The sequence below is a fragment of the Marasmius oreades genome, chromosome 5 (genome assembly GCF_018924745.1).
Source record: "Marasmius oreades isolate 03SP1 chromosome 5, whole genome shotgun sequence".
NCBI lineage: Eukaryota > Fungi > Basidiomycota > Agaricomycetes > Agaricales > Marasmiaceae > Marasmius > Marasmius oreades.
The window spans coordinates 3345839-3367820 of NC_057327.1; the positions used below are offsets into that span (position 1 = coordinate 3345839).

A 21982-nucleotide genomic window follows, 5' to 3' on the forward strand; every position below is an offset into this window, starting at 1 on the left:
TGTTCCCGCTAAGTGCCGCATTGACGACTTGTTACACTCGTACTTATTTTGAATATTAAAAGGGCACCAGTCGGGCGGCTCAGTCTGAGTCTGCCGACCCACCTGGACCTTCGATTCTCTGGCCTACGAGTCGGTCTGGTTGCTTGTCAATACACCGCAGAGATTTATGGGGCCTGTATCAGCGGCTATGTATTCATATAAATTCAGTGTTGTCTCGTCAGCTTTGTCCTTTTACCCGACGTCGAGGTCTGTTGTTTCAGCCTTTTCTTCCCTGTGAACGTCTGGAGGAGTATCTTCTCTGTAGGCTGTTTCTCTGTTTCGTTCTTGCTTGAAATCTTGTTCTTGTTTGTTAATTAGCATTATAAATATACATCCGTCACCGGGATGTCCGTCACTGTCGCCCTTACAACGAGGGAAGGCATGTAGATCGTACCCACGGCTCTTCGTTACCACATCTTCTTACTCTCCAATTCTCACACCATCTGCAACAAACGGCCTAGCGCTACGATCTGTCTCAAAGAGCCTCACCAGTAGCCTGCGCTGCACTGGTAGACGGTAAGTGATGTGAAATCTTGACAATCACACCCATGGCCAATCATTCAGTGTGGTAACCGGGACTGCCGCATGCCCAGCTGTGCCATATATTATATTCAGAGCGGGCTTCCTACTAGGATCCGCTGGTCTTGATCTTCTGGATCCTTTTTCCTCTCTTCCTTCACTGTTCTGATTTGTTTTCTTTTTTTCCCTCCATCTTTCAACCAGAAAAGCAGCCCTGGGGCCGCCCACCTCGTCTGCCTGTATCTTCTAGATACATTCCATTCCTTTGCAAATCATGTCCCTCAAAACCGACACGACTATTCGGCGACGACTGGGACGATCACAACAACGAGCTGCTGCTCACGTTGACAGAAGGAGATATTCCGCTGGGCGGGATATCCAGTACCGACGACGAGAAACATCGCCGCCTATTTTTGGAACAGAACCTCCAGATACAGTGATCGTCATCACTCAGGTCAGAACGTTACCAACAGTAACGATTTCGAGAACTACTTCTCGATCTACTACCAGACGTTCTACTTCCACTTCCAAGTCATCCTCCTCCTCATCGTCCTCGCAATTATCGACTTCATCTTCATCCCCTCCGTCTCCCACGACGACCACTTTCCTACCACCCGCAACAACAACCAATCCTACCAGTCCGTCCGTGTCAAGTAGTTCTTCACCAACTCAAAGTTCCGAGAACTCCAACTCTCCAAATCCCTCGGCCAATGGAGGACTGAGCAGTGGTGCCATAGCTGGAATCGCAATCGCCGTAGTAATCATTCTCGCTGCCCTCATTGCAGTCCTGGTACGAAGGAGAATGATGGCAAACAGAGCTGAGAAGAGAACGAATTGGCTCGACAGAGCTGGCTTCACAGGACCTCCACCCGTCCCCTTCATGGCTCAATCTACCAACCCACCCTACTTCCCACCACCGCCTGCACCAGAACCATACGACTATGGAACTCCCAGGTTATCGTACTCGCAGCCAGTTCCACCACCACCAGCAGCATCCAATGTCGCGTTAAATCCAAATCGTCCTGCTAGTTTAGTCCCAGGAAGACGAACCACCGAGTTCTCACCCGGTCTTTATTCAGCGGCGTCATTCCAAAGCAGTGCCGTGCCGATTTCTGTTCCAGTTGTTCCACCACCGCCGCCGCCGCCGCCTCCCCCTCCCGTTCCAGCGGCAGCAGCAGTTAGCAACCGCAACCGCAACCCTCTGGAAGGATCAAGATCAACTGCCAACAACGGGTTAACAGTCCGATGTACATTCATCCCTTCAATGTCGGATGAACTACCTATCTCAACCGGAGAGACTATTGGAGTGTTACAAGAATTTGATGATGGGTGGGCTTTGTGTGTGAATGGGTTTGGTCAACAGGGGATGGTGCCTATGGAGTGTTTGGAGGTGCCGGTGAGTCCGGGTCCGGGTCTGGGTGATAGGTTGGGGATGAAAAGGTCTAGTAGTTTGAGTGCAAGGTCGTGAATGGTCAGTCAGTTGTCTTCTTTCGTTCTGAGGCAGATGTAACTGATGGATGGGTTGTTTTTTTTTTTTTGAAATTAGAATATACCACGTATGTACTAGGGACTACTGCTGCTGCTGCTGGTTTTTTTTTTGGTTCGGTTTTTCGTCTCGTTTTTTTTTTACATTCACTTGCAGTCTATACACCACTGTCTTGTTCTCTGTTTTCACTTTTACGCCTTTGACTCTGAGAGCATTTGCGTATTTTTTTATTATTCTGTATTATTCTTTTGTGTTGGACGGAAATCTATTGTGGCAGTGAAAAATTGAAATTGAAAGAGTGAAACGCCTCTACAAACCGAGAGATTTGATAGCAATCATGTCACCAAATACATCAGGTCATAATCATAATCATATCCATATCCATACCAACATAAAGTCATAACCCAGTTACATATCATTATCGTTTGATATAGTAAACGCTTCGTTTGTTTGTTTTTCTTTTTTTTGATTATCAAACCCAACTCCAAATAAATCCCCATTTCCTACATCCCGGTTTCGCCACTATGGACACAAACGACCGAACAGTTCCGGTCCGAGGGAATGGGGGGGGGGGGGAAGATACGGACAGTCAATTTAAGTTCTATGCATCCCCATCAGAGAGACAGAGAGATGAAGGCAGCTCGAAAAACCACGCATCGTTTGCGCGCGATCTGACCCAAGAAATAGGTTGGCGGTGGATGTAAACCCTGCGAGTTTTTACCCATCGGCACTCAGGGAAAGAGTGTAGATTCCCGTTAAACCTCCCAGCCTAGCGCATCGGGCAGTTCCTGCAAAAATCCCCCCCCTAGAGTTTCAGAAAACGGTAACACCATGTGTCCCCGTATACTGTGACTTGACATCGTCCAAATCAACGTCTTCGCCTTGACTCTTGTAATCGTACTGAGAGCCTCCGAGGCTCAGACTGCCCACATCGCTTGTACCCGCAACAGAGCTAGACCCAAATGACGGTCTCCTTCCTCTACCTCCCATCCTACCACCACCTACACCCACACCTCCGACTCCACGCCCAGTAACCCGATCGCTCTGATTGTACGATATCAAACTCGCTCGTTCCATATCCCTCTCACCCCCAACAACACTCTGAGTAGGCCCAGGATCTTGAGAAATAATCGAACTCGCATAACTTCCACCATACGCACTACTCCCACCTCCTTGTCGTTTTCCTCCACCCACACCGCCAGGACCACGAGGAACCTGTGCACTGAAGGGTCCGTTCGCAGTAAACATCGGCAAGCCTGAAGAGTATGTCGCTTGACTACGAAGCGACTGTACATCGCTCGGGATATATCCCACCGCATCATGAGTCCTATAGAAGCTCGCATCGAATCGGCTTGGAGTCCCTGAGCTTCGTGTGGGGATGAAATCTCTAGCGTTCGTTTCATGCCTCCGGAATTGGTCCATGGCTTTTGCTAAAGACCGACGAGGCTTGCTAAACTGGATCATACTGACTTGCAGATTGTTCAAGGGACCTTCAACGAGACATTCCATCGACTTGTAGTGTGTCAGAAGGTCATGCCATAGTGGGTGCTGCAAAGATAAATTTAAGGTTTGAACAAGAGGATCGAACGGAATTGAACACACACACCTTACTCAGCACCTTCGGGTTACCAAGTATAACAATCCCGTATTTTGCCCTAGTCAACGCGACATTCAACCGCCTTGGATCATTCAAGAACCCTATCCCCTGATGCTCATTACTTCTCACACAACTCAGAATGATATAATCCTTCTCCCTCCCTTGGAACGCATCAACAGAGGCGACTTCAACTTCCTTGTACAGGTCCTTCTTGAGCGACCCATTAAACTGCATGTAATTGACGATATAGGATCGTTGACCTTCATACGGAGTGACAATACCGATTTGCGCAGGTACAACTCCAGATTTGAAGAACTTGGTGACGATTTTTTCGACGTTATTGGCTTCCGTCCTATCAACAAAAAAAAAATGAGTATCTCGACAACAAAAAAACGAACAGCAGCACATACCTATTCAAAAACGACGTTCCACTGCTCGAAATCTCCTCCTGACCCAAATTCTGATAGAAAAACATCGGAGTGTCGGGTACAGGCCATGGAAAATCAACGTTCTTCCTCAACCTCTCCGGAGCAGTAACACCATTCTGCAAGGAGCCTTCATAGAACATGTTCGACGGGTACTCCGACAGACAAGGATGCATCCTATACTGAACTTGTAATCGGATGGGTCGGTTTCCGAGGAGAACAAGACGTTCGAACAGCGATTGCGTTAGACCCGCCCGAGCCGCTTTCTTGTTCATGATAACGGGTCCTAATTGTTGATGATCACCGACGAGAACGACCTGTTTACATCCAAGAACGAGAGGAATCATACATTCTGACACGAGCAATGTCAAGTCAGTCCAAACTCGAAACACAAAAAGAAGATCAGAGACCCACCTGGCTCAGCAGCCTGCGTAGCTTCATCAATCAACACAGTCCTAAATTTCAACTTACTCAACCTCGGATCACCAGCTCCCACACATGTACAGCAGATAACCTCAGCTGCACCCAAGATCTCCCTTTCACATTGCCTGATGAGGGTCTTATACTTCCTCTCATCATTACTACTCAATTCTCCCTGCTCATTCTTCAGCTGAATCAACTTTTGCAACTCCACATGATGGGTAGCATTCGACACTTGTTGATGCAGCGTTAAGAAGCTCACACTCGAATCTAAAGCCTCCCGAGATTTCGCCGTCAAACGGACGACTTTCAAACTCGTAGCGTGGATTTTCTCGGTCAGCTGGTCTACAGCGACATTTGAAGGAGCGCAAACGAGGACTTGGTCGGGATTCATTTTCGCTAGGTGATAGACGATGGTGGCGGATGTGACAGTCTTTCCGGTGCCGGGAGGACCCTGAATCAAACTAATAGGCTTTTGGAGGACGCTCTTCACGGCGAACATCTGGGAGTGGTTGAGTTCCGGAAGACCAGGTGCGGACCAACGCTTGGGCATCTGAGTGCGCAGTGTCTGAGGCTCAAGCTCGTGTCCTAGGAGTTTATGATACTTGAAAAATTATGTGAGCTCTCTGATACAACGAGATAAGGGTTGTGGAAAACTTACAATATAACCACTAACACTCTTCTCGTTGACGGCAAATGTTTTCATGGCGAGCTGCATCCTATCGAAGCTAGTGGATTTCCACACAAAGTCGGCAGCAAAATTTTGCGTGCACTCAAAAGGAACTCCGTCGGTTCTTCTCAGCTCAAGGGCAACTTCATCCGAAACGTCTAGGGGAGGAAGCAAACGTTAATATCAGGGCGTAAAAGACGTAAGACATGTACTCACTGTTAGGAATCTTGATAACATGCCCAACCCCATCCCAGGGCTTATGCAACTCTCCCAAATATCTCAGCCTCAACTCATCCCCAACTGCCAACCGAACTTCACCACTTTCCAGCTTGGGAAGACAGAACCAGGCAACTCTCTTCTGATTCAGCCCGACGTCCCACCTAACCGTGATATCCGTCTGCGTCTGACTTTCCTTGAGCTTTTTATCATAATCGGCCTCAATTTTCACCAACGGTCCAAATATGTTTTGGTATTGGTAAGCGTCTTCGTATCGTGGCAAGATTGGATGCGGTTCATCATCAACCCCAGGCTTCTCGAGGTCTTCCAGAGTAGCAGAGGCATTTTCACGCCAGAGTTCTTCTAGACGATTTATTTGGTCGAAGGATATTTGGCGACTGCGGAGTTGTTCGGTTTCGGATGGAGGTTTAACAAGCCACGAGAGGAACGAGCGGTCATCGATGAGGGGCGCCCATAAAGCGGAGTTCCAGGATATGTCTTTAGATATGGCTGAGCATGGTTGGCTACAGAGGAAAATTTTGAGTGTCGCCTGGTCACGCGATTAGGTTCCGGTTTGCTTACCGACAAAGCAGCACAACGACTGTATCACTTTTCGCCGGGATGAAACCAAGCATGAACACATTCTTACTTCCGCAGTTGTAGCATTCTGGAGCCGTCTCTCCGAGAGGGCTGTCGGCATGTAGGATGACTTCCTTATGCTTTGCGCGCACGAGGTGATTGACGATGTGGGAAGCGGAAGTGTTTCCTCGAGAATTGCAGAACCATTTGCTGCAAATCAAGCATTTGACTACGGATGCTGGGGAATGAATTCCGCAGTAACTGAAGAAGAAAAAACAGGGCTTAGTAGTTGATAACCTTGCAAAATCGAGGACACACACCTACAAGCATGAGGAGGCAAATCCACCTGTCCACCATCATCCTTGAGGTCATCTAAAACAGCATCAAAGTCTTCGTCCAGATCCTCTTGTTTGACGCCACCATTAATTGTAGGCGATTGATCTTTGCCGTTGAGAGATAGACTAGAGAGGTCTAATGAAGATGCATTGTCTTGGTCCTGGTCTTGGTCTTGTTCTTGAGTCGTGGAGGTGTAGACGGAGGACGTATCGTCCACTACGCCCATCCCACCGTACGAAGAGCCAGCGTCGAATTGAAAATTGTCGAACGATTCCATAATTCGTGGTGGTGAATAACAAGAAGTGTCAAGCCTTAGTCAACGCGACCGCTGGCTGCGGTCAATCTTATAATAGTTACAACGTAGCGAGTACAAAGCGTATGACTGTTCCCAAATTAGGCTAGAATTGGGCTGAAAACATCGTATTTTGTCATTTTGTGAAGACAATAGTGTTGAATAATACATAGGCCCTTTCCACAACGTACGCTCAACAATGTGGACCGCCACAACTTAGAATAAATGGGTACTTACAATGCGCCCATTTGTATTGTTAAATTCAATTCTGTGCCCATTTGGAAAAAGTCAACTAGCTATAGACTCGGGAAACCGCCAGCGGGAGAATGAACTTAGAGGGATTCTTTTCGAGCAGATAGGACAGGGCAGTAATTAAAATTTATGCAGATTACGTTGAATATATTTAGCATAAATTTCGACGTAAAACACCTGCGTTACGCTGTTCCTCACCCACTCAGTGTAGTGAACCAGTTCGGAGGAAAGCTTGAAGGGAAGCTGGCGCCACCCCTAGCGAGAGTGGTGTTTGGTACGATTCCAGAAGGCGAGTGATGAAAACCTGAAATTATCGATACAGAGGCTCGTAAATACAAAAAGAGGCGTAGAGTAAACAATTACATCTGCCCGTTTTAGATATTAGGGCAGTTAGCATACGTACGATAGCAGGGTCCGATATCCACAATCCAACAGTCCATAAACTTGAAAAATCAGAGAGCAGTCGAACTAGACTTAAACCTAGGCTTCTGCTCAAAGTCCTCATCACGCATAGTATCCCGATACACCGGCGAAGCAAAACTCGAAGTCGACGACCTGGCCGATTTCGGGGATTCGGGAGTTGTCCCAGCCGCTGGTGCAACCGGTGGGGAAGGCGTAGGCATCACATATCTCGGAAGTGTTTCCTCAGGCTTCTGCAATATAAACCCTCTCAACCCCGCAGCCTTCTCCCCTTGCCTTCCGAATCCCATTCCAGATTTCTCACTGCCACTTCGTCCTACGCCAAAATCTGCCACGAACGGTGGTTGGTAAGGCGTAAATGTGGGTGAAACGTTGACAAAGACGGGTTCAGATCCTTTGGATGTAGAGATGGTAGGAAGGATAGGCTTCGAATCCGAACGCCATACTCGAATGGACCGTCTTTGTTTTGCCGATTCGCGGAAGATGAGTCCGAGGAACATGTTGAGGCAACCCACCGAGAACAGGAGGAAGGCAGCGACGAGGGTGAAATCGTCTACGTGGTGCGAGAGAATCTGGGCGCCGATCCTAAGAGAAAATTAAGCACATAGCGCAGCGTGAGTTGCATGTGGGGACACTTACAGGCATTGAAAGATGCCCAATGCGCCCAAGCCAAAGTTAGAACCCAAGACTGGAAAGAAGCGATCAAAGAACACCATAGGCCAGCTACATTCGGAGACTGTGAGGATGGATGAGTAAGGATTGCAAAGCCAAAGGAATGGACATACGCAGTAAAATGATCACTTGGAATATGACCAACAAACTCGAAACGACGGCCCAAAACACGCCAGCTGGCTGGTTTGGAACTGTACTACCTCTGTAGAGACGGTGTCAACGTTCATCCACGAGATTAGAACGCAGAAGTCATACTCGATATAATCGCACTCCATGAACTCTTCCGCGGTTGCGTTGCCGCTTTTGATACCGGCTTGGAAAACATTGACAGCTTTAATATTTGTGACCATGACGAAAATGCCGCTCGCAAAAACGAGTAAGAGAGAGATAATGCTCAGGAAACGGATGGCATTGAGTCCGAAGAAGAAAACTAAAAGAATAGTTAGAACTGGAACAAACTGCTGTTGGGCCTTCCAAAACTTGCAACTATACTTACAGACACGGGTCGGGGGAGCCATTTTCCACGCGTAGTTTGAGTCTTGAAAATTCGTTTAGAAAGTGGTGTTCCAGCACCCGTGAAAGGTCGTGAATAAAATAGAAAAATAGGAAACTCTAAAGAGAGGAGTTTGGCTGCAGTCGGGCAGGAGGAGAAGGAGATGAGAGTAGCGTTCCATGTACAACTCTTTATTCTTATACTGCCCCTCTTACATACCTACGACCTTTATTGTCCCTATACAAATCCTCAGAACAATGGCGGCGGGAGGAAAGAACAATGAGTCGGCGTATAAACAAACACAAACACCGTACCTGGTAACGGTGTAGGCTACTTTGTACTCTCCTCTAAGACAAAGAACAGCCAGGTGAACTTTGATCAGTGCTGAGTAGTGAGTATCCGTCTAAATGTATTTCACTCTGGTGAATTGTTCGCATGTTCTGTATCTCAGCTAACAAGTATCTGTGCTTTACTCGTTTTATATCATATCGGCTGGCATTCACGTCAGTATACAGTACCTGTTGTGGAGAAAAGAAGTTGGTGAGCATGTACCTTGCATGTACCAGAATGATGAAATGCATTCGAATTACCTCCAGCCCCTTGCATGGCATTGGCTGATAGGGAACAAGTCCCCACGATAAATCCCTTTGAGCAATTTCAGATGTCATTCGGTTGTATTCGATACGAATGTTTTCGATATGCAGCAGTAATGTTTATGAGCGGTAGAAGACGATTACCGTATCGGAAACTGTAACAAAAAATCATTCTTCGTCCGACATATCCATATCACAGTCCTCATCCATTCCTTCCTCCTTCTCTGCCAATGTGTAGGACGGACATTTCGACTCAGTGCCTGGAACGGGATCAGATGGTAAGGGCGGGGGAGGATCATTAGGAGGTGGTGGAGGTAACGGTGGCGGGAGGTCATTGGGAGGCGGCGGCGGTAGCGGCGGGGGACTTTCGGGGGGCGGAAGGGGTAGAGGGATCGGTGAATCACCGGGGATGGGAGGTAAAGCGAACCCAGTATAGACCGGCAAAAGAGAATCAGAGAAAAAAGTATTTGGATATCTTGCCCATCTTGCTGGCGTTTGGACATCATCAAAAATACCATTTTTCTCGGTAGTCACAGTCTCTTCATTTGTACCCTGAACGGCCGACTTCGAGTTGAGAGAAACAATTTCAGAGTTCTCCTCCCCGTCAAAAAGGTAAAGACTATCTCCACCGTCCTCTTCCTCATCTCCAACGAACTGATTGAGTATCCTTTTCCTCATGGCTTCCAAAGGATTCCCGTTCCGATTCGTCCACCCAGGTGGGTATCCCCACAAAGCCATATTCCTCAACCACTCTTCTTGTCCGCGCGCCTGAACCTCTTCCTCTTGCTTTTCGTCGGTATGAGACGTCATGGGTATACCCAAAGCTTCCCTGAGCTCAAGCCCTCTCATCTCGCCTGGAACAAATTGGTCAACCCAGGAAAGCCGGGTTTGTTTCCACTCCTCTACTGAGTATAGCCTCTCCGAAAAATCGCCTCCAATACGAGGTTCGTTATAGATGTCGCGAAAAAACTCATAGTACGATCTCGAGAGCCCAATAAGTTCTTTGTTAAACCGGAAAGGACAAGCAGACACGGCGTGTGATGGATCACCGCAGTTGAAGCAGTGAGAGGTGACAGCTAGTTCATTCGTTCCTACCGAGTAAGAATCTGGGTCTCCTATAACGGTCTCCGAGTTTCGAATGTACACTCCGTAAACGTTGTAAAAGGTCGTTGAAGGACAGGGGTCGGAGAAAAAAAGGAATTCGGAAGGGATATGGGATAGCTCTGATTCTGGAAATGTGCGTTCGGCTGTTTGGGTTTCTCGAGTCAAGTCGAGCTCTCCGGTTTTTGAGATTCCCACTCCTCCAGAGCCTGTAGTACTACCCTCGCATCCCATCTTCCTTTCGCTATTTCCTTGCCCTCTAGTTGTAACGCCGGGATCCAGTAAACATACTTGCGTTTCCACCGCTCCTGACCGGGGTCTTGAATGTTGATTGTTTCTAGGTGGAAGGGTCTCTGCACGCAATCAAGACCTAATTCAACTTCCGAGTCAACTGCAGCAGAGGGCAACTCACTTTCCTCCTGACTTTGGCTAGTTCCTCCTTCGCTGTCTAAGTCTTTGGCATGAGAAAGTGTCCGGAAGGAGCTGGATATAAACGTACATCGCACAAAGAGCAGCTGGGACCAGAGAACAGGGTGAGGCGCGGAAGTTGAGATGCAACACGAAGGGTGATGTGCATGAAGACGCACCGGGGCCGCTGACGCGCTGACGGCCGGAGGTGGCTTTGTGTGACGTTCTGTGACAAGTATGTGACAAAGGGTGACATCGTCATGACTACAGATACTTAAGCGCTGGTTAAATGCAACATCGCTTGGTACTTCGGGGCCCACTCGAAAAACAACCAACACGCTTCAACAGTTCTGATCGTAAAGTGGATGAAGTATCAACAGGGAAAAGTGAATTGGCGCTCTCTTTGACAATCATCTATCCTTTCCGAGCCTTCCCCTCAAATTGGACAACTTGAATTCTGCGTCTTGGGGGTCTCGCTATCAGTTGTATCCTGAATTCTTGACCTTCGGAACGGTAGAATGGCAACCTGGGCAACATCGACGCTCGCGTCCCGACATACATTCACAACGAATATGGCTTGAACGCAGGTTCCATTCCTATCGATCGATCAACTACACCATTTTCAACGTGTTCGTCACGCCATGGCCCAATTACTGGTTGAAATTTCTGCGTCTTTCTCTTGCTTTCCTATTCTCCCTTGCTGGAAGCCTCGAGTCCTCAACGAGTCTGGCACTCGTGCGAAGTATTTGTGGAGTATCAACCGTTTCATAAAATGTTCGTCGCATATCACCGGGCTAACCACAATGCCATACATGTAGGCAGCCGAAATAATATAAATTCGCTTATAAACTGGGGCCGCGAACAACGCCTGCATCCTCTCTTCCTCCCCTCCTCCCACTATCAATATCAACCTCTCTCAACCTACGTTCGCTAAACGCTTTTCAAACCGCCTCAACCTTTCCTTTCTTTATCCAGTTACGATCATGCATTTCAAGATCTCCGCTTTTCCTTCTCTTTTCGCCCTCTTTGCCGTTTCTTCTATTGCTTCGCCACTGGAAGTAAGGAAGACACTCGACGTATGGAGCCCCAAGATCACCTCTCCGACGGCCGGCACTGTGTGGGTTACTGGGTCGACTGTGAACGTGACCTGGTACGTGTCCATCGTCCATCATCATCTCAATCGTTCTCGCATTTACTCCAGTCCGGCCACAGGGACACCTCTGACGCCCCCAAGCAAATTTCGAACGGGGCTGCCGTGATGTTGAGGGATGACTCCGGTCCAGTCCCACCTGAGAGTGTGTCACCTTTCTTTGGATTCACTGCCATGGATCTGATAGTGATTATGGCTGTTTTTAGATCCTTACCTCAAGGAGTCCCGATCCTTCGACCTTCGTGATGGATGGGTTACAGTCGAGGTTCCCAATGTCCCACCGGCCGATAACTACGTTCTTGTTTGTGCGTGTCTAATCTCTCTATCTGGTTTGTTCGAGTTGTTCATTGCTTAAATCTTTCAGTATTCGGCGACTCTGGCAACTGGAGTGAGCAGTTTGAGATTACCGAGGACGCAACCAGCACTTGATGGGCTTTGGGCTTGAGTGGATGGACATTTTCATTCGTACTTCAATATGGACTTTTTGTTTTACCGTGTTTCATGGACTTTAATTACTGCCCGAAAGTAATGTGACAATTTTGTGCTTAGCCGTTCCTTCAGAACATGCTCTGTTCAATTCTTATGTAACACCGCCAGGGCTGACCGACGATGCCGACTCGGAGTTGAATTACATAATTTGATAGCGTATTTACGGCAACGATTTGACGTCAGCTTTTGGTCAGACTCCGCATTGGCAAGTCCTGTAAATTAAATTAATGCGGCTCCTCTTTTCCACATCTTTCCCTTACTAGCCTACACATATTCTTCATGAACCACTCTCATCGCCTCAAATTATGATCACCAAGAAGCCCAACCGATTCGTCGCTTTATACTCCAAGTTGGCGGCTTTTAGCGTAGAGAGTCTCTTCGTCAGGAAGAGACCTCCCGGCCCCAAAAGAACTGTCTTCGTCAACAAGGACATCCCGCAGGAGTATTGGGATCACAAAAAGAAAAAGGTCAAACGAGAGCATGTCTATACATCTAATCAAGTCATTACTTCCAAGTACACAATCCTAACATTCCTACCACGAAACCTGTTGGAGCAGTTCAGAAGGATAGCGAATGTGTGCGTTTGATAGCTTCATTTCTCCTGGGATTATCACTAACACGGTCCACTAGATTCTTCCTCGGGATCGCGATCCTCCAGTTCTTCCCCAAATTCTCAACAATCTCCCCTGGTCTGGTTCTACTACCCCTGCTCATCGTTTTGACTATCACCGCTGGGAAGGATGCGTATGAAGACGTCAAACGTCACCAATCTGATCGTCGAGTCAACTACAGCACCATCCGAGTCCTCCAAGGAGGCGACTGGAGAAATCATAACGCTATGCAGCCGAAGACTAAAACGTTCTTACGAGCCATTCTTCCGAAACGGTTTAAACAGTCCGACGAGAAACCTAATACTGGGGATTTAGAGAAGGCGGAAACTGTCGGACGAGGGTCTACAGCAAATGCACCTGAAGGTCCAAGGCCTACGATACCGGATGACATCGAGTTTGACGAAAACGAAGTACCACAACACGATTCGGAGCAGCATCACCACAGGTTAGGATTGCTTCATCATGACCATCACATGAAAACACCTCATTGGAAGAAGACGCTTTGGGAGGACGTTCGTGTAGGCGATATCGTCAAAATATATGACAACGAATCCATACCAGCCGACGTTCTTATCTGTTCGACTTCGGAAGAGGAAAACGAGGCTTATGTGGAGACCAAGAATCTTGACGGCGAGACCAACCTCAAATCTCGTCGCGCTGTTCCTTCTCTCGTTCATCTGAGCAGTGCCAAAGCATGCGCGAAGCCGGAAAACCATTTTCAGGTTGGCTTGGATAGTCCAGAAAACAACATGTTCAGGTTGAATGCTGCCGTACAGCTAGACGGAAGGCAGGAGCCGGCTGATATTAGTATGATCCTTCTTCGAGGCACGGTGCTGAGGAATACAGCATGGATCATTGGAGTCGTTCTGTTCACTGGAGAAGACACAAAGATCGTTCAGAATTCGGGAGGTACACCTAGTAAACGCAGCAAAGTCGAGCGACAAATGAATCCTCAGGTGTACGTGTGATTTTGTTGTCGTTGCCTTTGCACTGCGATCTAATTCAATCAATAGCTTCCTTAACCTGATTCTTCTTGCTGGAATGGCTGTGGCTTGCGGAATTGTGGATTCGATTTTGGAACAACGATACTATGACCAGGGAGCACCTTGGTTATTCGGTGCAAACACAAAGGATGATAACCCAAAGATTAACGGTTTAGTCACTTGGGCTTTCGCGCTCATCACGTACGTCCTCATGCTCTAGCTCTCGACGTGCTCACTATCTAACAGTTTTTATCTGCAGGTTCCAAAATATTGTGCCGATATCCTTGTACATTTCCATCGAGGCTGTACGAACTGTACAGGCTGCGTTCATCTTTTTCGATACCAACATATATTACGAGAAGACCAAACAAGCCACTCTCGCGAGATCTTGGAATCTTTCTGATGACTTGGGCCAAATCGAGTATATCTTCTCGGACAAGACGGGTACTCTGACGCAGGTGTGTGATAACGATAAAACAACATACGTTTTCTGCTCCAAGCAAGCTTAACATACCCTTTTCTTTTTTCTCAGAATTCTATGATATTCAGGCAATGTTCCATCGGTGGAAGAGTTTACATAGGCGAACCAGATACGGAAAAGGAAAGCGAGACCCCGGACGACACCTCTGTATCCGCTTCAACTCAGTCCCCGCCCACGAACACAAATCCCACCACGGTGAACAAGCACCCAGTTTTCCGTTCCCCAGATCTTGTAACCGACATTCGAGAATCCCTCAACACAAAACCCGATTCCCTATCCGCGACTCACGCTCGGATGTTGAACGGGTTTTTTACGGTTCTCGGGTTGTGTCATACGGTGTTGACGTCGGAGGATAAAGAGACGGGGAAGATCGAATACAAAGCTCAGTCTCCCGATGAGGCTGCGCTAGTAAGAGCTGCTGCTGATGCTGGTTATGCATTTCGAGGGAGAGATCGGGAGATTCTATATCTGCAGACGCCAATGTCGGAGGAACAATATCAGCAGCGTTCGCGTTCGCATCCGGGCTCTGAGTCTGGGATTTCAAGCAAGAACGATCGTTATGAGAAGTATGAGCTGTTGAATATCCTCGAGTTCACCAGTACAAGGAAGAGGATGTCGGTGGTCGTTCGAAAGTTGGATCAAGAGGAAAACAGGGTGTTTTTGTTGATGAAGGGAGCTGATAATGTCATTTTTGAGAGGTTGAAGCCTGGTGTTGATGTTTCCTTGCGAGAGCAAACGGAAATGCACCTCAGCGAGTTTGCGAGTAATGGGTTGAGGACGTTGACGTTGGCGTATAAGATTATTCCGGATGAGGAGTACGAGTTGTGGACTGAGAAGTATCATGAGGCTTCTGTTTCGTTGGACAATCGAGAGGAGAAGGTGGAGGCAGTGGCGGAGGAGTTGGAGAGGGATGTGAGACTTCTGGGGGCTACGGCTATTGAGGATAGTTTGCAGGATGGGGTACCGGAGACCATACATGACCTAAAGAGGGCGGGGATCAAGATCTGGGTGGCTACGGGAGATAAGTTGGAGACTGCTATTGGTGGGCGAGAACTACTTATGTGCTCGAAATTCTCCTTATTCACAGTTTTTCTGACTAGCCATCGGACACAGCACGAACCTTATAGGTCGAGAATCCAACATCATCGTGATCCGTGGAGGAGAAGACGGTGCTAGGACGGTGTATGAGCAGATGATAAAAGCTGCAGAAGATTTTTTCCCGGAAACCAGTATCTTACAAGAGCACGACGAGATGTTTGGAACAGAAAATTCTCATCAGGACGTTGCGCCCGGAGACCATCATCATCAACAACGACGTCACTCTCTAAGGCGCTTGGAGACTGGTGTCAGTTCCATCGTTGGTTCTAATAATGGTGATCGTCCTGGAGGTTTCATTCTTGTTATTGATGGTGCTGCGTTGACACATGTCAGTATTTCATCTACTCATGGTTACGCAAAGGCACTTACCTCACCTTGAATCCGTATAGGCTCTTAGTGACGATATACATAAGGATCTCATACTTCGCCTGGCTATGCACTGTGAAGGCGTGATATGTTGCAGGGTGTCGCCTCTTCAGAAAGCACTCGTCGTCCGACTAGTCAAGGATGGACTTGGGGCTATGACTTTGGCAATCGGAGATGGTGCCAACGATGTCAGCATGATTCAGGTGAGCGCTTTTATACCTCTCTTGAGGTACCTATCTGACGCTCTCGTGTCGAAAGGCTGCTGATGTAGGCGTGGGGATTTCTGGTGAAGAGGGACTACAAGCTGTCAATGCTTCGGATTACGCAATCGCCCAGGTATCGTAACGTTCTTGTTCTAAAGATGGTGGAGTTAACCACCCCTTGCAGTTTCGATTCTTGAAAAGGCTCATCTTGGTGCATGGGCATTGGTCCTACGCTCGCAACGGCAACATGTCGGTCGATTTTATCTGCTCTCGTGCTGTAATAACACTTACCCTTGATGGTAGGATCCTGAACTTCTTCTACAAGAATATCGTTTGTATCGGTGTCTTGTGGTGGTTCCAAATCTATTGTGGTTGGAGTTCGGCGTAGTAAGTTCTCTCGGACCACTCTAGCTCCCCTCTTCTTACCGTTATTCTTGCCATCAGTGCCTTTGAGTACACCTACCTGCTATTTTGGAACTCCTTCTGGACTATAGCTCCTCCGATCGCTATCGGAATTTTTGATCGGATAGTTGGTACGAACATTATCCATGGATCTACGTTGTCGATAATAACGTCGTTAACAGATGATCATGTACTCATGGATCTTCCTGAGCTTTATCGGTTTGGAAGGGAAAGTCGATGGTTTGGTATGAAATGGTTTGTCTTGTATGTCCTTGACGCCGTATACCAGGTAAGAAGGCATCTTTCTGGATTGTTTCAGCCATTGAATCTCCCCGTTCCAGTCTGCTGTTGTCTTCTTTTTCATCAAGTACACATACATGACGCCCACCACTCGGCTTGACGGATATGGGATCAACTTGATTGAGATGACTACTGTAAGAAAATCTAATTTTTTTCGTTGGGTAGAAACTTATTACCATCCACCGTTCAGCCGATGGTATTCGCAGCAGTTACAGCCGCCGATCTGTTCAACGGTATGAATACGAACGTGTGGACTAGCTGGGTGTTCTTTGCTGTTTTCATCGGGATAATCTTACTCTGGGCCTACACCGTAAGCATTTCAACCCCCGTCTTTGCTTATCCAACGAGGAGGCTGATATCTTTGTGCTAATAGCCGATATACGCCCTGATCTCACCAGGATGGTTTGCAACCCCCGTCTTCGGGAATTACGATATCCTGTTCACCTCCGCGTATTTCTACCTCACCATACCGATCACCGTCTGCCTCGCTCTGCTCCCAAGGTTCTCTGCCAAAGCGTACAAGTTCATTTGGAAGCCGGATGACATCGATATCATGCGTTGGGCACGGAAAGTGGATCCACACAAATCTGATTACTCCAAGGATGTCTTCATGAGTGGGTTGGAAGGAATGAGAGGACACAGACGGTCATATGGTCACGGTGCCCGAGAAGCTTCTGACGCACATTCACGAAGATCCGTAGACAGCCTCGCTTCCAATCCTCCTCATTCGCATTCGCATTCCCATTCGAGGCCCGCCCTTCTTCCTCATCAGTCATCCGTGTCTGTCTCTGCTAGCAGAACGGACATGTCGACCGGTATACGGTCTGTCCATCGCGGATTTGACTTTCACACGGAGGAAGGTGGAGTTTCGATGCGGAGGATGCAAAGTAATTTGTCGAGTAGGAGAAATCTTTCACAGATTCCGGGACAGTCACAGTCTAGTCGGCCGGAGAGACCGAGAAGTAAGGGGGAAGGGATTGGGAGGGTGCTTTCGGCGTCCAAGTCGTTATTGAAACGGAAACCACATCATCCTCCTTCATGACCTCTCCCTCCTTCGTGACTTCCCCCTCCTTTATGACCTCCCCTTTTCATGACCAGCCTTCCACGAGGGACGAAGTTTATTGTACGAATTTTTTGACGATACTTTTTTACCGACGGACATAATCTAGACTGCGACATTCTATATAATCACGTATCGTAACGTCAATGCTTAGATATTGCAAACACGCTGTCTATCCCTTCGTACTTACATTTTGCACACATTTTAATTGGTTAATGTACTGCTTTAAAACCACAAGCTCTGGTGTGATTGACACTGAGGCTGGGTTGATCGGTAAAAGTTGAGAGGAATATGGAATCCTTGGTATATATATTTTGGACACGCATCGAAGACCTTGATGGTGACCAGGCTTTCCAAAGACACTGTAAAGCGAACAGGCAAGGGCAAGAATAGGTGTAGTACCAGATGCAAACGAATACATAGACTTCATGCAGCACCTACTAAACAAAAATCAACCTGTGGTAACATCGACACTCGCGTCAAGGAATAGATACAAGAATCAAGCAGTCATGCAAGTGCAGTAGCGAGACCGAAGACACAGATAAGCCGTTCATTTTGGCCAGCGGTGCTCACTGCTGGGCACAAAAAGGTGGAGGTAAAAAGTCCCAGACTACCGAAGACCATAACACAGTCCGATCAGGTAGCTTTACAGGAAGGTTCGAAGGAGAGATCTGAGATCTCACAATCCTTTTCGGGATTCAGATGCCACGTGTGGGGAAAACTCGACATCGCCTCGGCTCGACTTCGTTCAAGTTACATCTCAACGTCAACTTCCACCACTCACCCTATTCGCTGGTCCCAGCTGCTCTTTGTGTCATTTTTTGTGCCGTCATCTCCAACCAGGATTCAGACAGCTAAAGAGGAGTCAGGAAACTCGGATTTTGGGAGTCGAAACAGATTTTTACCCTTACACCCAAAAACAATGAATCCTCGGCCAGAATCGCGAGCAGGCTTAGGCTCAGCTTCCAATCGCCATCGGCTTCAATTTCAAGGTCTGCAACATATCTTTGCGGCCTTCAACCTGTCCGTCATTTTCATATTAAACATCGACGGCAATCGTCTTCTACCGCCCATACACATTACTGCTGCCTATCGATAACATTCGTATCGAGCACAACCGAATGACATCCGATATTCTCCATACCCTAATCGGCAAGTTGAAAACTGACTAAAAGCAGTTTTATCGTGGGGACAGTTCCCTCTCAGCCAATGGGATGCAACTTGGTCTGGAGGTAAGTCACCCGAATGACTGGCCCCCATGCATTTCATCATTCTGTACCGTATGCTCACCAACTTCTTTCCCCCATAACAGGTACTGTATGTTGACGTGAATGCCAGCTGATATGATATAAAACGATATAAAAAGGGTCAGTTCGTCGAGTTTTCCCAGTCTAACCAATAGTCAGACTTGCACTTGAAGATATCAGTACATCGATATGGGCAACGGTACGCTCACTTTACTTGGCGCGGAAACTTGAAACTTCAACTTACGGATTTCACCCAAGAACCTAGAAAAGAATATCCAACATACGCCGATGCTGCTAAAGCTGCCTGTGCATGGGTCAACGGCGGGAAGAAAAAGATCGACACCAGCAAGCTCGTACTGTACAAAGGGTTCGTTTAGCCTTTACAACGTCGCTCTTCTCTCTCTCAATGACAGAACGTGGCTTGTAGTAAACTGGGATCAGGGAGTGGCAAGGTTGTTGGTGCGTACATAGTTCAAGTTCAAATTCTATCAGCTCTTTCAACAACCTAACTGGATTACCTGTTGCACAGGCGTCGGTCTGAAGACTGCAGCTGGCGTGGATGTGGCTTATATTCGGTTGGACGTCGATAATACCCAAAACGCCATACACTTCAACGCGGTTCAGTTTGATGATGGATCCAAGTTCGCAGCTGTCTTGCAGCCTACTATTGCGATGAGTCAGGCCGCTAGAGAAAGCTTGTACGTAGAGTATCTCAAGGGACTCGAGAACCGCAGTGCGCAGTTCCTCTGGGAATGGTGGAGGACAGGAGTGCCGCCGTCTTAGCTGGTCCCCTCGGGATCAAATGAATCATAAATCATTAACCGTTTTCTGTACTTACCTGTTTTGACACTGGCATATCTACCAGTGCAGCCTTTGTGTTATTCGAGCCGGAGAAAACATCTTTGGTAGGTACGCAGTGCACAACCGACGACAACTTCTTCGGACAAAATGGCCACTTTTCATAAGCGAGATGGACTCTGGAGAGTTTAACGTTTAACAGGAAGAGCAATCCTCTTTTGTACTTCATGATGCTGCGATTGACTGGCGATTCCCTGGGCGGCTACGTCGCTCACCACGGTACCGAATTCATGAATTTGAAAATGGACCAATCGGCCAAAGGGAAAAGCTCGACACAGGCGCAGCTTCTATACATAATAAAACGGTTGGTACAGAGATTGTTAAGGGCTTTAAGTGAGTTGTAACAAAGTTGAGAAAATGACAACGGAAAGAGGGGAGGGGTCCGAGGGGACTAGTATTAGTAGTACTAGATCAGGGGAAATAAAACAAGGGAGGCGAGGTACGAGATAAAACAGTCTTGATAGCAATTACGACGAAAACATCACAGATGATTGAAGAAGCAGGAAAAGTGTATGAAGAATGATAGATGATCACAAAGAGTCTTACATCTGTCAACAAGGCTAGGACCATTTAGCGCTAATACAGCATTCCGCAAGGGTTGGATGGAATTACTCACCGGCGAGCGGGCAGCCTAAGCACAATGTCAACAAATCCTCTGTAGTTCGTATTGTGCTCGAGAATGAGAGGCTCGCACCAAGCAAACCTATCATAGTCACCAATCAGACTGAGGTCGGAAGAACGAATCCTGGCTTCACCTCCAAGTCGTCTATAAGCGATTGAGTGTCGCGGTAACAATCAACGGTGTCTTTCAGTCTTGTCCACAAGAACAAACCCCTTCCGACAGGATCCACGGTGGGCTGTGACCTAGACGCGATCTCCGTGGCGCGGGCGGTAACGCTGTCGATAACTATAAGCGGACACGCGATCAAAACAAGGTCACGAACGTACCGTTGAAGTGACGATTTGAATTGATCGTATTCCCCCTGGGCAAATGCACGCGTGTCCACGCACTTGTCGAACGTTGTTGAGGCTTGCTCTACGACTTTCATGAGGGATGAAGGGGAACAACAAGGATACCGAAAGCGAAGGAAGAGAAGCGCGACGATGAAAATAATGATGATTGCACCACAAATACTTGCGGCGGTCGGGCGAAGACCAAAGAGATTGAGAAGACTGAGGCCAGCTCCTATGCTTGGTGCATATCCCTCTGGCATGGCGTTGGTGGATTTGTGATATTTTCACCGGTAACGACTGGAGTATTTATACGGCAAAGTACAGAACAAGATAAAGAAACGAATCTGAAGATCTGTTGACATGAACGCCTCTTTCTGTTCAATGTTGTGGACATAGATTCTGTTCTGCATGCCTGGTACTGGACACATGCCAGATGACATCAAAATAGTGCACGGGTCACCGGTCACATGCGGCCGTTTTAGTCCTTCTTCTGACGCTTCCTGTACTTCCTTCATATCACTGGTATCATCCTGATACTATTATCCCTCCATGGCAAACCCATCAACATCATGGTGACTGTTGGCGGGGGTTCATCCACTCAGAGACCGTCACAACTACGTGGGTACACATAACCTGACGTGAAATCAGGGACGTTCTCAGCGGTGGTTCATAAAGCAAGCATTGGTTGAACCTATGAGTCCTGCGTTCAGCGAATTGTCAATGCTCATGCAGCAATCGGCGTTGTTGGAAAGTAGGCTCCTGATTGGCGACTATCCTGACGAGAGTGGGGCGAAGCGGGAGGTGGTGGGCCGAGGTGCCAACGAGAAGGGAAGGGAGAAGGAAAGGGTGCATACCAAGCCACGAAGTTGAAGAGGACGAACAGTGGCAAGAGCGGCAAGAGTCACGATTCTGAAGGAAAGCGTAAACTAAGCCTGAAGAGGACTTTCGGTATAGGGAAGAATGCTCGGCGGGAGGGCGCACCTCCCATGGAATCGATACCTGCCTCACCACCACCTGGGACAGTGTTACAGATGTATCGAGGTCCAAGTCAATGGATACGTTACGTTCCTCGCAGTCAGCAACTGCTCCTCCTCTTCCCAGTTTTGCTTTAGAACCGCCGCCTTTACCCAAACCTGGAAAGGTCCGTTCAGTTCATGCTTTATCTACTGAGCCAAAACATACCGACAGCCTTGGCAAGCTCTCACTGGCTGAAGGACTTTGCTTGAGACCCGGACCAGAACACGATCTGAATCTCGATCAGG

General features: G+C 47.8%; 9 protein-coding genes across 9 annotated transcripts; 5 read left to right on the forward strand and 4 right to left on the reverse strand.

Moving 5' to 3' along the window:
- Positions 1–233: 233 nt before the first annotated feature.
- Positions 234–2398, forward strand: E1B28_009252 (uncharacterized protein). The gene is made up of 3 exons (XM_043154131.1): positions 234–555; positions 763–2029; positions 2105–2398. Exon 2 carries the CDS (start codon positions 833–835, stop codon positions 2024–2026), a length of 1194 nt encoding a protein of 397 aa, XP_043009420.1. The 5' UTR covers positions 234–555; positions 763–832; the 3' UTR covers positions 2027–2029; positions 2105–2398.
- E1B28_009253 (uncharacterized protein) lies at positions 2399–6625 on the reverse strand. The gene is made up of 8 exons (XM_043160763.1): positions 6272–6625; positions 5955–6212; positions 5373–5896; positions 5148–5314; positions 4481–5090; positions 4052–4418; positions 3651–3993; positions 2399–3592 (listed from the first exon to the last, which is right to left on the reverse strand). Exons 1-8 carry the CDS (start codon positions 6562–6564, stop codon positions 2858–2860), a joined length of 3297 nt encoding a protein of 1098 aa, XP_043009421.1. The 5' UTR covers positions 6565–6625; the 3' UTR covers positions 2399–2857.
- Positions 6626–7119: 494 nt separating this feature from the next.
- On the reverse strand, positions 7120–8701 carry E1B28_009254 (uncharacterized protein). The gene is made up of 5 exons (XM_043154132.1): positions 8420–8701; positions 8179–8353; positions 8037–8125; positions 7891–7987; positions 7120–7836 (listed from the first exon to the last, which is right to left on the reverse strand). Exons 1-5 carry the CDS (start codon positions 8439–8441, stop codon positions 7284–7286), a joined length of 936 nt encoding a protein of 311 aa, XP_043009422.1. The 5' UTR covers positions 8442–8701; the 3' UTR covers positions 7120–7283.
- Positions 8702–9060: 359 nt separating this feature from the next.
- E1B28_009255 (uncharacterized protein) lies at positions 9061–10697 on the reverse strand. Its single transcript, XM_043154133.1, has 3 exons — positions 10610–10697; positions 10523–10554; positions 9061–10463 (listed from the first exon to the last, which is right to left on the reverse strand). The coding sequence occupies exon 3, from the start codon at positions 10342–10344 to the stop codon at positions 9178–9180; it is 1167 nt and encodes a 388-aa protein (XP_043009423.1). The 5' UTR covers positions 10345–10463; positions 10523–10554; positions 10610–10697; the 3' UTR covers positions 9061–9177.
- Positions 10698–11501: 804 nt separating this feature from the next.
- Positions 11502–12097, forward strand: E1B28_009256 (uncharacterized protein; the record flags this gene model as incomplete). Its single annotated transcript, XM_043154134.1, has 4 exons — positions 11502–11668; positions 11731–11813; positions 11875–11973; positions 12033–12097. The coding sequence occupies 4 exons, from the start codon at positions 11502–11504 to the stop codon at positions 12095–12097; spliced, it is 414 nt and encodes a 137-aa protein (XP_043009424.1).
- Positions 12098–12462: 365 nt separating this feature from the next.
- Positions 12463–17643, forward strand: E1B28_009257 (uncharacterized protein; the record flags this gene model as incomplete). The annotated part of the gene is made up of 15 exons (XM_043154135.1): positions 12463–12734; positions 12788–13726; positions 13782–13952; positions 14011–14209; positions 14284–15274; positions 15333–15658; positions 15720–15899; positions 15955–16032; positions 16084–16148; positions 16203–16286; positions 16344–16432; positions 16484–16590; positions 16643–16735; positions 16792–16911; positions 16975–17643. The coding sequence occupies 15 exons, from the start codon at positions 12463–12465 to the stop codon at positions 17641–17643; spliced, it is 4383 nt and encodes a 1460-aa protein (XP_043009425.1).
- A 1454-nt stretch (positions 17644–19097) lies between these two features.
- E1B28_009258 (uncharacterized protein) lies at positions 19098–19691 on the forward strand (the record flags this gene model as incomplete). Its single annotated transcript, XM_043154136.1, has 4 exons — positions 19098–19107; positions 19167–19275; positions 19336–19367; positions 19438–19691. The coding sequence occupies 4 exons, from the start codon at positions 19098–19100 to the stop codon at positions 19689–19691; spliced, it is 405 nt and encodes a 134-aa protein (XP_043009426.1).
- A 794-nt stretch (positions 19692–20485) lies between these two features.
- E1B28_009259 (uncharacterized protein) lies at positions 20486–20980 on the reverse strand (the record flags this gene model as incomplete). Its single annotated transcript, XM_043154137.1, has 2 exons — positions 20486–20663; positions 20715–20980. 2 exons carry the CDS (start codon positions 20978–20980, stop codon positions 20486–20488), a joined length of 444 nt encoding a protein of 147 aa, XP_043009427.1.
- A 433-nt stretch (positions 20981–21413) lies between these two features.
- On the forward strand, positions 21414–21590 carry E1B28_009260 (uncharacterized protein; the record flags this gene model as incomplete). The annotated part of the gene is made up of 1 exon (XM_043154138.1): positions 21414–21590. One exon carries the CDS (start codon positions 21414–21416, stop codon positions 21588–21590), a length of 177 nt encoding a protein of 58 aa, XP_043009428.1.
- Between the last annotated feature and the right edge of the window lie 392 nt (positions 21591–21982).

Excerpts from the sequence above, each read along its gene's own strand:
- E1B28_009255 (XM_043154133.1), bottom strand. The coding sequence starts at position 10,344 with ATGGGATGCGAGGGTAGTACTACAGGCTCTGGAGGAGTGGGAATCTCA.
- E1B28_009253 (XM_043160763.1), bottom strand. The coding sequence starts at position 6,564 with ATGGAATCGTTCGACAATTTTCAATTCGACGCTGGCTCTTCGTACGGT. Across the intron at positions 5,897-5,954 it reads GTCGTTGTGCTGCTTTGTCG|CCAACCATGCTCAGCCATAT; the intron begins GTAAGCAAACCG and ends TTTCCTCTGTAG. Across the intron at positions 3,593-3,650 it reads ACCCGAAGGTGCTGAGTAAG|CACCCACTATGGCATGACCT; the intron begins GTGTGTGTGTTC and ends TTATCTTTGCAG.
- E1B28_009252 (XM_043154131.1), top strand. The coding sequence starts at position 833 with ATGTCCCTCAAAACCGACACGACTATTCGGCGACGACTGGGACGATCA.
- E1B28_009254 (XM_043154132.1), bottom strand. The coding sequence starts at position 8,441 with ATGGCTCCCCCGACCCGTGTCT. Across the intron at positions 8,354-8,419 it reads GGCTCCCCCGACCCGTGTCT|TTTTCTTCTTCGGACTCAAT; the intron begins GTAAGTATAGTT and ends CTATTCTTTTAG. Across the intron at positions 7,837-7,890 it reads TTGGGCATCTTTCAATGCCT|GATCGGCGCCCAGATTCTCT; the intron begins GTAAGTGTCCCC and ends ATTTTCTCTTAG.